A 14,133-nucleotide genomic window follows, 5' to 3' on the forward strand; every position below is an offset into this window, starting at 1 on the left:
CCTATGAAACTGATAAATAAACAGAGATGGCAGCTCTCCAGTAACTATTTGCACACATTCAGACTGACCCACAATGCTCTTACTGGAAACAACAATATGACTTCCAAAAGTGAAAATGTAGTCATGCTGAGAAGATGTAACAAGGAGGAGAGAGATGGAGAGAAGACTTTGCGATAGAGAGAGGAGTGGGGGGTGCAGATTCACCTGCCACAAAATTATTTCATTTATTCTCCAAGAGAAAGTGTGTGTCCAGCTGTGCCTTTGCCAGGGAAATTAGATCACAAACTGATCTCTGAATTATTTTAAAATATATATAGCTCAGGGCTGGAAAGCAGTTCCCTGGCTATCGCCAGCCATGTTACAGAGCTCTGCAGAAAGAGGCTTCCTCTTCAGGCAGGCCAAAGGTCTTGATATTCCATAAAGCAGTTGCATACCTTCATTAAAGTTCATAGATTTATTCAAAAAGTACCTTGGTTTTATTGATGGCCTAGACTGAACTTTCCATACTCACTAATTCATTTTACAGTTTTATTACTGTTTTACTAAAGAATAAATGAACAGGTAATAACATTACATTTTTTAAGCTTATATCATCTTACTACACTTTCTGAGACGCTCAGGTGAGTTCTGACCTCCAGACAAATGGCATGACAAATTCATGTTGCACTTGAATTGATATTATATCAATATTATTGTTTGTTAATTGAGATGATTTGTACAAATTGAAATTGATCAATCATCTCTACTGATCAGCCTTGGCCATTGCTAAAATGTTTCTTGATTAAAAAAATGACATTTAGTATTACATATGGAATTCATGACAATTTTTCTTAAATAAATCAGCTTGAATCAACGACAATTGTGACATTACTCATTTTCTGAGTATTTGCATACTCATGACTTAATGGAAAGTCAACTATAAACTGTCCATTAAATTAGTTCTCTGACAATATAATTATCTGTACAATCAAATGATGTAGCTATTCATAAGGAAACAGAATAATGTGACATTTTCATCAGGGGGAACACTGCTTATTACTCTGGTTATTAAATTCTTATATAATGTTTTGAATCTTTTTAAATATCAAATTAGGACAATATTTTAATGATTATTCTTTATGCTGCCACATCCTGTAGGAGGGAGATTCAATTATATACCTCAATTTAACACAAAAAAGCAATCACTACATTTCTATAATTATGAAGAAACCAGCATGTTAATTCATGTAACATTACTAATTGAAAAATATTTCTCAGGACAACGTCTTTGTGGAGAGAGTGTTTTTTTGTATTCTAGTCAATGTATAGTCAAAGTGTACAATGTATCTGTGTGAGTGCATGCATGTATGTTTGTCTGTGTGTGTGTGTGTGCGTGTGTGTGTGGCATTTCCATAAAAGGAAGATTGCTGCACGCTTTTCATGTTTGAACAGCTAACACTGCCCCATGGCTCTTAATCTGATTGGCTCTTGCCTAGAGCTCATACTGAGGAAATCAGCCTTCCCTCTGCTTCTCTTGTGCCACGATAAATGGTGGGCCAGCCCAGAACAGTGCACACACACCACATGCCAGCCAAGAAGAGTGCATGCACACTGCATGTTCACCCTGGAGAATGCACACATTGCATGCCAGCCCAGAAGAGTGCACACACACCCCGTGCCATCCCAGAAGAATGCAGGCACACTGCATGTAAGCCCAGAAGAACGCACACGCACCACATGCCAGGCCAGAAAAGTGCATGCACACTGCATGCCAGCCCTGGGGAGTGCACACACACTGCTTGCTGACAATCTTGGGTTGTCAGCAATTAGCATTGGACATTTATTCAGTGTCTCAGCAGCCTACCCTGACCTTCTCAACTTACCCCACTGAGTTGGAAGGAGAAAGCATCATGTGAAATTACATTATCACTCTCCCTCTCCTTCTCTCTCTCTCCTCCATTCCATATTTTTAACATGACCTTGAAATACTGTCTGCTGGCAGATGAGCTTCAGCTTTCAAGTGCATGGAAGCTTGAAATATTAAGAAAGGTTTTTTTTTCAGTCTGACACAAAACAGGCACTTCAGCGGGAGTTACAATGGCAGTGATCCTCTCTCATTGTATCTTTATTCTCTTACATTCTATCCTTTTCAGTCATTCACCACCAAAATAGGAAAAGAAGACAAAGACACTTCTGGTATGAAAGTGTCTTGTCTTTTGCTTATAGAGCTTAAAATTCCAATGAGCTCAGATACTCCATTTTAGGCCCATGTGTGCTATCAATCCTAAAGTATTCATTGTATGTATGTGCAGCAGGTTTCACCATACAAATTCACATTCACATTTTAATTACTCAGTAAAAATACATCTTATTCTATTTTCAGTACAATCTACCTTCAGTAAATCCAACTAAAAACATAACTCTTTATGTATTACGAGCTTACAGGCCAGCTTTAATAACAGCTACTAGCGAAGCAGCAATGAGCACTTCATAGCACATTATGTAATTGCATTTGTGAAGAATTGAATATTTACACATGAAATAATCAACTACTAAAACACTGTCCACTGTTTTTGAAGAAGAATATTTGCAGAGATCTGCTGTATCTGTATTATGAGCTGTCTTAATTTAAAACAAAACTCAATCTCCCATTATTGACCACATTTCGAATGGTCTTGTCTGGGGTGTAGTAAAACTGTGTGAACTTATTTCAAACATTTCTAAATTAATGAATGAAAGAAAGTGTCCTCGCTGGGAATAAAGGAAAGAATACACTGCTGGTAGTTGCACTCCCTCTGATCTAGGACTAAATCAAACAGCAGTCTGGAACATGAAATCAAATGTGCAGCTCAATCTTGGATCACAGCCCCATCAGGAAATGCAAAGGACCAAGTTATCCTGAGCACATCTAAGGAGACAAACAGCCCAAGTGACAAGTCTGCCTTTTCATATGTATTGCAACACAGTATGTCCGCACTTGGCTCATTCAATATGAACGCCTGAGAATCATCCGACAGGGAATGACTTATTCCTGTTTCAACATAAGGATGTTGAGAAGCACAGATCCTGAGTGACAGAACTAGCCAGAGACAAGAGGCTATCGTGTCACATTATGCCAACATTATGCTGCTGTTTCACTACAGAATGCTTACTGCAAGGGTCTCCATGCTTTGACATTGCATCACACCCCGATGATGGCATTGCTGTAATAACACTCTATTGGCCTTTCCGGGGATGTGTACCATAGCTGTTAAGCCAATCAATACCTGTTTTTTTCAATGAAAAAACAAAAAGAGGGAAAAATGCAGAGGGCATATTCAGAAATTATTCTTTGTTATGGGTTAAACGGATTACAATCAGAATCAGTGGTGTGATGTTCACAACTTTAGTCAATACACAATCAATAAGAAGATGGTTTTTCCACAAGCTATTATCCTGTTATTTCCAGGCTGGGACTGACGCCTGCCAGCTAATGCATGGCAGTGGTATTTCTTTGTCTGAGCAAGCACCTAAAAATCACAGGAGGAGAACCAAACTGAAGATGGAGGAAAGTCACATATGATTGCATATCAATTTCTCATACTGGATGCACCTCAATTGATTGTCTTCCAGCGTCTCCTCTGGATCAATGTAGAATGGTGGTGAGACACAACAACATTGAACAACATTGCCTGCACTTGTAATATGTTGCATATTACACAGGCATTGATGTCTACTGATCTTTAAATTTAGGGAATAACATTAATCCCAGAATTCTACTTGACTCTACTACCCACCAAAAGGTCTCCACAAGGACTAGTATGGGCAGACACAAATACCCTCCAGCTACCAAGCATCATCCAACTTTTTTAAAATCAAGTACAATAAATATTAAACTGGTCTTTTTCCTAAGTGTATGCTCATCAAGAATTTGTGTCACATTCACTGATGTTCCACTGCATGAGGAACGTTCATTGAGACTGACATATGACCACACTGTACATTACATTACATTATATTCTGTCATTTAGCAGATGCTCTTACCCAGAGTGACTTCCAAATAAGTGCATCACAATGCTGAGTAGTTATCAAAAAGTACTACAAGAGGTCAGTAAAATACTGAGTTTAGTGCTAAAATAGTGAAGAGTGCTTTTTTTAATTGTATTTTTTTTAAGTAGGGACAGAAAGGATAGATAGAGAGGAAGGTAGACTAGAGATAAAGCTTGAACATAGTACATTAAGTGTCAAGATTGGACTCCTCGGTGCAAAGCCTAGGCAACACTGATAGGTAGCAACAGGCAACAACGCTTGGTGACAAAGCAGGCACATGACCACTTACCCATGAAGTAGGCAATGATCTTGCACATGGGAGCCCCGAAAATGAAGTCCTCCAGCAGGTTGGGGATGAGGGTGAAGGGCATGCAGAAGATGGCCATCATCAGGTCACTGACAGCCAGCGACAGCAGGAAGCAGTTGGTGACGGTGCGCATGCGCTTGTTGGAGATCAGCACCACAATGATCAGCAGATTCCCGAAAATGCTGAGCAGGAAGATGAGCGAGTACAGCAGGATCCGAACTGAGTCCACCTCTGAGAAACAGCGAGAGACAGCTAGAGTGATGGGGACTGACTTTCAACATCTTTATTTAATAGTCCTTACAAAAGTCTAGTTTCAAACACAGGAAAAACACTCAAGACAAAACAAAACATTATCGGATCCAAACTGATTTGTATTCTGTTCATGCTGAATACTGATGTCTTCGTAACATCAACACAAGATATCCTTCTTAATCAGCATCATACTCCTCCATGATCGTTTCCACCTTACCTTGAAATTTTTCCTGACTGTTCATTTTATAAAGCACATGTTCAACTTTCAAGTTTAAATCTGACCACTATCTCTATTCTCGTAACAGCCACCATATGAAAGATAGTACTGATAGATAGTTTCGCTTTGCAAATTATTCCCTCATTGCCTGCACCTGCCTGCCTGCTCACCTGCTTCCCATCTCCTCGTTACCCCAGCCCTATATCTTCCCTTCGTGTCTCTGTCTCGTTGCTAGTTCGTTACAGTAAGTTTCTTCCTGTCTCGTCCCCGCTTTAGTAACCTGCTCTCTGTTTGCTGTTTGCCGAAACCTGCCTGTCTCCCGACTTCGTCCTTCGCCCGCCGACTTCGTCCTGTTTGACTCTCTTCGCCCGCCTGGTTACCGACTCTGCCCGCCCCGACTTCCGATCCTGGATCTGCCCCCGGACTGCTTCCCCGTGTTTCTGAACCTTGCCTGTCCCTGTACGACGAACTGCCTGCTGATTGTAATTAAACGCTTGGCTACGTTTACCCGGTGGTCCGCGCTTGTGTCCCGATCCCCGTTCCTGACACAAACACTTGAGGCAACCTTGGGATGTGACCACAATCCACTGGAAAATGTTCTCTGTACAGCTGAAAGAACACTCTCTTAGTACCTTTGTATCCTACCGCCCAGAAATACTTACAGAAGCAATTTCCCCATGAAGGATCCTTCACTGGAGGTCACTACTGACTCATTGGGGGTGGGGAAGGGGCTTTTATGAAATAACTACCAGGACCTCTAGAGTGAGGTGGAAGAGGAAAGAGGCAGACAGAAGCACAGACAGAAAGGCAGAGACATGAGAAAAGAATGAAAGAAAGAGGGCATTGTTGCTTTCTCAGACGTGTGGCCAATAGTATTTTATGTTATTTTTATGTACACATTATTTTTAGTGAGTCCCTGGCTTGAGCAGTTGTGAATACATGTCTAAAATCTAGATTTGAAATTTTGAACAGCCTCAGGCATGGATATGGGTAGGGATCAGATTAGATCATCTGCCTGTGAAAAGATGAGGGTTTCAGTTAAACATTGCATTGCTAATGAACCTATAAAACAGTTGGAGTGATTGAATAATTTAGCCTTCACCTTGCAGCCAAGTGCAAAATGCAAACCTCATATCAACGTAGCTGGGATGTGCCAACAGTGGTAGTACACAGGCACGAGACTATAAATCAGAGGATGCTGGGAGAGTGGAAACTAATTTTCCTTGGACCTGCTATTTCAAATGAATACATGGCATGTTTTCCAGCATCCTTCTGAATGATTTTGGAGAGTCATCGATGGCCATCTGAAATATGAGAACTCAGGAGAAAACAACTGATGCTAACCGAACTTTGACTGATAAATCTGAGGTGAAGGTTACAAGGCTTCTTCAGCAGAGGAAGGAATATGGAGGTCAAAACCTGTTGGATCAGACAGTGCATTCAGGTAAGGGATAAGGACATTTCTACTCTGCCTTTAATCTATCTTTTGCATCTACCCGCAGGGGTAACATTTGCATGGATGGAAATTATTTATTATAGAATGACTCTGCTCCTGTAGCTGCTCTCTGTTAAGTGGTCAAAATGCACATTACAAGAATGAGTTCAATGTATTACAATAGTAATTTCATTGTGCAATAAAGTAAAAGCAAATATACACCTGTTACTTCTAAAAAGCTTGGAACAGCCTCTGCCTCATAGAGGCTAAGAATGTACAATAAGATGGGCTAGCTATCTCTGCAGAGATCTCATCATCAGCAGTTTGCAATGGCATCATCTTATACCAAAACATCAGCACTTTTTAAATCCACTTAATACAGGCCGCTCTCAATCTGGTGATAGCCAGAAAACCACATTAATGTGAGTCACGCTTAATCGATATTATTTAAGCATTATTGAATTACTATTGACCAAACAGTTGATTTTTGATTCCCACTATCAACATGGTAAGGGTCCAAGACTATTTAAGTTTGCAAATGGAAAACCTTCTTTTATTCTGTATCCTGCATCACAGCATCATCTCCTTCTAAGAGCACAAAGCAGAAAATTCAGAACACCGAGGGCAGTCATACTAGGATCGTACAATTAATTGGAAAGCAACTGGCCTTTCTCACAGCACACAGTATTTCCACATCAGAGACCAATTCATTTAAATGGGTCATCGCCCTACACGAGAAGTGAAATCTAAATTTGACTCAATTTGCACAGATGGCTACAGATTATGAATTACCAAACCCACACACTTTCTTCTTAAAATGATTCTTTAGATTGAATACTGAAATGTCCATTGTGGTGGTGGTGTTCTGTCATGTCTGAGGTCCTCTGGGAACGCTCATCACCTTCATTGCAAAAAGCAGAGTCATCATCTTTGGGCATAAGCACGTTGTGGCGGTTAGCAAACTGGATACTTTAACCGAGGGTTGCAAGCTCAAATCCTGAGGAGAGTGCTGCTGTCATGTGTAGAATCACCGTGCCTGACCTCAATTGCTTCATTAAATATCCCCAGCTTTCCAGATGAATGGCATGTCACTTGTGCTATGGCTAAGGGATGCCTGCTTCATAGATACAGGATATTAATGAAGCTAATTTAAACTACACGGTTTCCTCATCCACTAGAGCACTGTTTCTCAATCCTGCTCCTGTGGCCCCCCTGCACTGCACGTTTTCCATCTTTCCCTGCTCTACCTACCTGACTGAACTCAGCAGTCACTTTTGATTAGTTGAGTTCACCTGGTTTAATCAAGAGCATGTTAATCATTTCAATCAGGTGTGTTTGGAGCAAGGATAGACTGAAGATATGCAGGACAGGGGGGCTTCAGGAGTAGGATTGAGAAACACTGCACTAGAGAACAAAGACATATTTACTGTCAGTGGCGGCTTACACAATGTGTTTCCTAAAGCTGAGACTGCCCCAGATTAAAGCCTCCTGATTTCATTGAGACTGAGCCAACAGGGATACTGCTTCCACATCCTGTTATTACTGTTAACATTGTACAAAAGCCAGTATTGGCACTGTATAAATGTGACCCCTGGACTGAGGTAAAAACAAGGAGCTGTGATTACCATAATGTTTGCTCATGTGAGCACTTTTATTGAGAATGCTGCCCCCTGATACACACATACAAATACATATACTGCATTTGTCTTATGAACAAAGAATAAACTGTGCAAAATTCAAGACGGTAATAGTTTTAGAGACCTCCTCTACTATGACTATTACAACCAATAGGAACTGAAAGAATTGACACCATTTGACTAATGTTTCACATTTTGGAACTGAGTGAAAAGAATGCCTTGCTCTTTCAATTGAGTTCTCACCACTGAAAGGGTCTGTGAGCATCAGCAGCATGTAACAGGCCCACTATGGCCTACAGACTCACAGGAACTGGATGTGCCTTTACAGCTCCAGGAAAATGAGCACATCGAGAGAGTTGTGAGTGACTCAGTCACAAAGGCACGCATCTTGAGTTCAGGCTGAGCTTGGCGGCCCCGCCCCTAGCATCATTAGTGGAAAAGGGGCCTTGTTGTTCCACTAGCGATGGGGTGGGTCCAGAGTGCAGAGCACCATCTAGCACGCTATGTGCTACATTTAATGTTTTTGTTTCCCTTCTCTTGACAGGTATATAAAGTCAGGTGACAGCCATTACATTCTGCAAATAGTTAGCTGGAAGACCCGTTATATTGAACCGTTTTCATGTATGAACTCCGGACATTGTCTGGAGAATCAGGTCTGGACATTGTCCAGAGTTGCCTTTTCACACATGTAGCACACAACAGGAAATTGTCCGTGTCAGACACGTTCTCACCTATTGGAAATACTCCGTTTGGTTTAGGCAAGGGGTGGCATCTGGGTAGAGCATGCAGGAGACAGGACATGACGCAAAAAGTACGCTGCAGAAAGCGCAGTGGCTGTATTCGAAACCGCATACTGCATACTGTGTACTGCTTACTATACAAGTATATACTGTATACTGCATGCTATTTTTCAGTGTAGTACCCAGTATGCGACCATTAAAGATTACATTTGTAGTATGTTACATTGTCACTCCGCTGCTCAATGCACTTCACTGGCTTCCGGTAGCAGCCCGCATCCAGTTTAAGACACTGGTGCTGGCTTACCAGGCCACAAGAGGCTCTGCCCCATCCTACCTTCAGCCTCTGATCACTCCATATGTAACGGGTGGTATCTTACTGCGTTGTGTTTAATTATATGGTGTTATGTGGGTCGGCGAGTGAGTGAGTTTCGAACCGAGGTTCTCACTGCTCGCTGCCAACCCCTTGCGGCCAGTGTCGTTGCCAGTTGAGCTAAAGGCAAATTGCCCTTAGCCCATCGGCAACAACGCTACTTAACCAGGTCTCGGGGGAGTGACGTAGCTGCTGCAACCACTCGGCTACCTGCTACCCGCTACCTACAGCTTTTTACACTGGACTCATACGAGCTATTACTTCAGCTCTGCTACAGTCACCCCCCTTTTGACCTCTTCTGACTCCTCAGCGACCACTGGCAGCCAAGCTGTGCTTTAGCCAGTGATCCGAATCACGGCACCAATGTAATGGGTGTGGGTCAGCGAGCGAGCGAGTTTCGAACCGAGGTTCTCACTGCTCGCTGCCAACCCCTTAAAGCCAGCATCGTTGCCAGTTGACCTAAAGGCAAATTGCCCTTAGCCTGTCGACAACAACGCTACTTGCCTACTACCTGCTACCCGCTACCTAAGGCTTTACGCAGGACTCACACGAGGTAATCGCTTCAGCTCTGCTACACATACACTCCAACCAGATCTCTCCACTCAACCTTCTCTGGGCAGCTGGCGGTCCCCTCACTTCGGGAACCTGACAGCCGTTCCACTCAGCCACGTCTTTTTCCTGCCGTTGTACCACGGTGGTGGAATGACCTTCCTCACCCAATCAGAACGGTGGAATCACTCGCCATCTTCCGCAGGAGCCTGAAAACCCACCTTTTCAGAATCCACCTGTCCCCTATCGTGTAACCTTTCTGTTAGGTTTCTTGAAAAAAAAAATCTTATCTCTATGTTGCAGGTTTTGTTTGCAGATTTCTGTTTTATTGTTGCAGGATATACAGGAGCATGGTACTGTAAATAATTAATTTGCATTCCTACTGCAATCTTTTGCCTATGAGGAAGTCAGCTAAACCTGATTAATGCACTAATTGTAAGTCACTTTGGTTTAAAAGTGTCTGCGAAATGCCAAATTGTAATTGTAATTGTAATGAGAATATCCAACAAAGTACTTACAATTAACTTACTGAACAACAAATGGGTCCATTATCTGACAATTATAATCTATTCTAATAAATATTAGACAGTAGTACTGTATGTGCTCAAAGTAAAGATTTTATCCTGATAGACTTACTACAATTTAGTTTAAAATGAGCAGACAGAGACGCATTGCACTTGCTTTCAGAAATGTAGTTTTCTTTAACATTTCATGACATCTCCCCACTCCACACTCTATTACCAAAGCAAACACCTCTGAACCCTCTGTGGCTGGTCTGCTCTCTGCAGCCATAAGCCCCTTTCAGACATGCACTGAAAGCCGGAACTTATCTAGCCATTAGCCGGAGGAGCTATCTGTGAGAACGCAAACGTCCGAATCAGTCGGACTGGAGACGGACTTTGTTCTGCCAGCTCCCTAGTACAAATCTGTCTCATGTCGGAGTGAGCCCATGTGTGAATAGAGCAGGTAATTTGCCGGAGAATTCACAGCGAGCGAGTGGGCATGGTAATGACGTTTATATCATGCGACTGGCACGAAACAAGGGCTGCATCCGAATACTCAGTATGCACTAACGTCGGTTAAGAACGTACTACCCGACCGTTACTGTAGTACGTACTATTGAGTATGCGAAAGAGTAGTAAGAACACAATTCGGACGTACCCCGTCGCCATCTTACCTGTCCTTTGACCCGGATGTTTAAATGTTTACATGATTTAAAAATCAGTCTGCTTTACTTAGCTGACTGTCAACCTGAGGTGAAACGAAAACCTAACATTACATAACCAGCCAATTGACTTGTTAGCTTAGTGTAGTACATTCACATACTTCGGATGTAGTAGGTCATCCGGGTACCGTTCGACTACTATTAAATGCCTAGTGGTATTCGGACTCCCCAACCCCAACAACCCTAACCCTAACCAACGGATTGTGACGTACTGCTTTTTGCGTACTATATGGTATGGAAGTATGAGTATTCGGATTAGCCCAGAAGAATACAAACATCTGCTTCGCGCTCTCTTCTGCTTGCCTGTGTATTTCTTTCCACTCTTTCGTTGACATTGCGGATACGTCCAAATACATGTTATTTCGAATCCAACGATCGTTAAAGAGATAGTTAGCTATAGCTATATTGCCAAACTTGTCTCTTACGATGACAAACTACTAACCAATGTTATTAATTATCTGGTTAGTATCTAGCTAACCTGTAGCTAATAGTGATAAACATAGTGAGATAGGTGAACTGGTGACCTAACATTACGTAGCGAACAACAAAAACTTACCTTCCTGTTACAATAAATGTAATAATGTAATAATTAATAGTGGCCTAACGGACCGTAGTTGATCCTTGATCCATGCAGACCCCCCCCCCCCCCCCCCCCTCCCTTCACCACCATGGTTCGGCACACATGTGAACAGCGGATTAATTGCCAAAGTTTAACCATAATAGTGTGAAATACAGTTTTACTGCGCTGTTACTTTTTAAAGTAATAGTTCCCTAAATCTTGATGCAGAGCTGCAGTGAAAGATACAAACACCATTTTTAAAAAACCAGCAAGCTTACTTAGCAGAAGCATTGCGAAGACGAAGGCTGCTTCTGAAATCGCTCACTTGTTCACTCACTCAGTCTTACAATAGATTAATAATTTTCTGGATATAGTTTTATGTTTGAAAGTTTATTCCAACATTTGTATGAACATCTTTGTGTCTAACTAGCTAAGTGACTAGCTAATTGCAACTTACATTAACCTGCTAATACCGCTACCTATCTAGCTATCATCAGCTAACATAAAGAACTAGCACCCAGCTTCATCTGTTCAAAATTAGGTGAAAACTAAACGTTAGATAGCTAGCTGGCAGTTAAGTCCAACGATCAAGTGTAAAATGTATCTATATGCCCTGTATAGTGAATAGGGAGCGATTTCGGATACAGTAGACACAAGGCCGGCTCAACAACTGAATTATTAAATATTTTATTTTTAAGGTTTTTATTGGACATCTTGAATGTTGTTTTCATTTAAGACCATGGGCAAAAGTTCCTTGCTTTAAGTGTTCTTTAAGTTATAAATGTGAAAGCAAAGTTATATTTGTCTCCTTTTTTCCGCTGATCCGAAAAATGATTCGATCCGTGACTCAGAAACCATGATACAATCCGAACCGTGTGTTTTGTGATCCGCTGCACCCCTAATAATTAATACTAAATTATGTGTACCAGTAGCACCATTTGGATGGCTATGTGTGATATTTTATAGGCTACCCAAAAGTACAATCGCTATGTTCGCCTTCTCCTCCTCTGTGCCACATTATGTGCCTGTACCACCGAAAAGTAAGACATTGAAGAAAAAATCTGAAATACTTCAACTCTAGAATACTTTTCGTGAACTTGTCAATACTTTTCACTCCTGAGAATGGAAGTGGCATCTAACTGGAAATACCACATGAAAATCTAAATCCGGACGTTTCTAAACTTGAAATGATTTCACACGACAATGTAACATAGGCTACTACAAATGTAATCATTAATGGTCGCATACTGGGTACTACACTGAAAAATAGCATGCAGTATACAGTAGCCTACATACTTGTGTGGTACACAGTATGCAATAGGCGGTTCCGAATACAGCCACTGTGATTTCTGCAGCATACTTTTTGTGTCATGTCTTGTCTCCTGCACGCTCTACGCAGGCGCCGCCCTGCGCTTAAACCAACCGGAGTATTTCCAATAGGTGAGAACGTGTCTGACACGGACAATCTCCTGTTATGTGCTACATGTGTGAAAGGGCAACTCTGGCCTAGAGCGGTAGAGAAAACAAAGTGCCGACACTCCCATAGGACACCGTTGTAAAGAAAAGCGAAGTCACTTCTGGCCAGCTTCCGGGTTACGGGGACTGTCAATAGTTCCAAACATTGATGTGGAAAGCGGTTGAAGCACATTGCATGCCAAACAACCTCGGCAGTAAATCGGTACACTAAGTACATTTTTTAATAATCTTTCAGTGTATTATTCATCAGTGATAGAGCTCATGTAATACATATTGTTGTATTTTTGTGCTTAACAGTAACCGTTAGCATTTATCATAATAGTTTTCATACTGAACCGTGGCAGTAGCATTCACTTTTACTGACTGATGTATGGTAACTTTACCTGTTAAATTATCAAGGGAATTATGACAGTTTGCTGCAGTGGTACCACATTAATACACCTGAGTAAGATTTATGCTTCACAATAAATGGCCAACCTGATATTAGCTAGTTAGCTAGCTCGCTAGGTTTATGCGGCCATCAAATCATTAGTGTAAGCTCATGGTCAGGAAATTTGAGCTTGTGATCAGGGCATGAAAAGTACATGCATAGTGAACTCGGAGTTTTAGTAAATTTCCACTTCTGAAATTGTGTATACCACTGAAGCGGGGCTCCTCACCTGATCACAGTGAATGCAACACCATTTGAAGATACGGGTAGACAAACTATGAGGAAAGGTGAAAGTTTTTTCTTGATTAAAGACATTTTCTTGTCATCTGGTGTTTGCCAATTAGGTTGTAGTGATCGTCACACGATAAAGGCAGCAGGTGAGACAAATGGTTGTTGCGTTTTATACACTTAGTATTGTTATTTTTTTGAAAGTAATTTGCACCTTAATACACTCTAAGATGTATTTATGCAATTTCAGATGGAGGAGGCCACATCCATGGCAATAAGCAATCTGCTTGGTATTGGCTTGATTGTAGGAGGCGCAGGTACAGAAGGACCATGATGGATATAGTCATCCTCATGGTTCAATCCATGAAATATATATGTTTTTTATAAACAAAGTTAATGATCAAAGACAGAAGCATTAGATTAAAGGCATTGGAAGTAATTTAGCAAATAAGAATATGTTAAAGAATAAGAGCATACTTAGAATTGAGGCAATCATTATACAGTAGGCATTAAATGTAGCAATCAAAAGTTCATACACAAAACTCTAATCAGTTGTATTTGTGATGTCAATTTCAGATGACAAGGTGGGCAGAGCATAGCCTGATGATCAACTGGCAGTCATGCTAGGAATGGACAGATCAAGTACATCCATGGCAACAAGCAAGGTGCTTGGTAGTGGCTTGGTTGTAGGAGGCGTGGG

At 41.4% G+C, this 14,133-nt stretch overlaps 1 protein-coding gene across 2 annotated transcripts in view; it reads right to left on the reverse strand.

The window, feature by feature from the left end:
* LOC118789124 (cholecystokinin receptor) overlaps window positions 1-14,133 on the reverse strand; it is a 37,424-nt gene that overhangs the window by 6,564 nt on the left and 16,727 nt on the right. Inside the window, exon 3 of one of the 2 annotated variants that reach the window (XM_036545446.1) lies at window positions 4,298-4,546. The exons of the other annotated variant lie outside the window; for it this stretch is intronic. Coding sequence (XP_036401339.1) covers window positions 4,298-4,546 — 249 coding nt within the window. The remainder of the gene's footprint in view (window positions 1-4,297; window positions 4,547-14,133) is intronic. 2 annotated transcript variants of the gene reach the window in all.

Source organism: Megalops cyprinoides, chromosome 14, assembly GCF_013368585.1.
Source record: "Megalops cyprinoides isolate fMegCyp1 chromosome 14, fMegCyp1.pri, whole genome shotgun sequence".
In the NCBI taxonomy this organism is placed as follows: Eukaryota; Metazoa; Chordata; class Actinopteri; order Elopiformes; family Megalopidae; genus Megalops; species Megalops cyprinoides.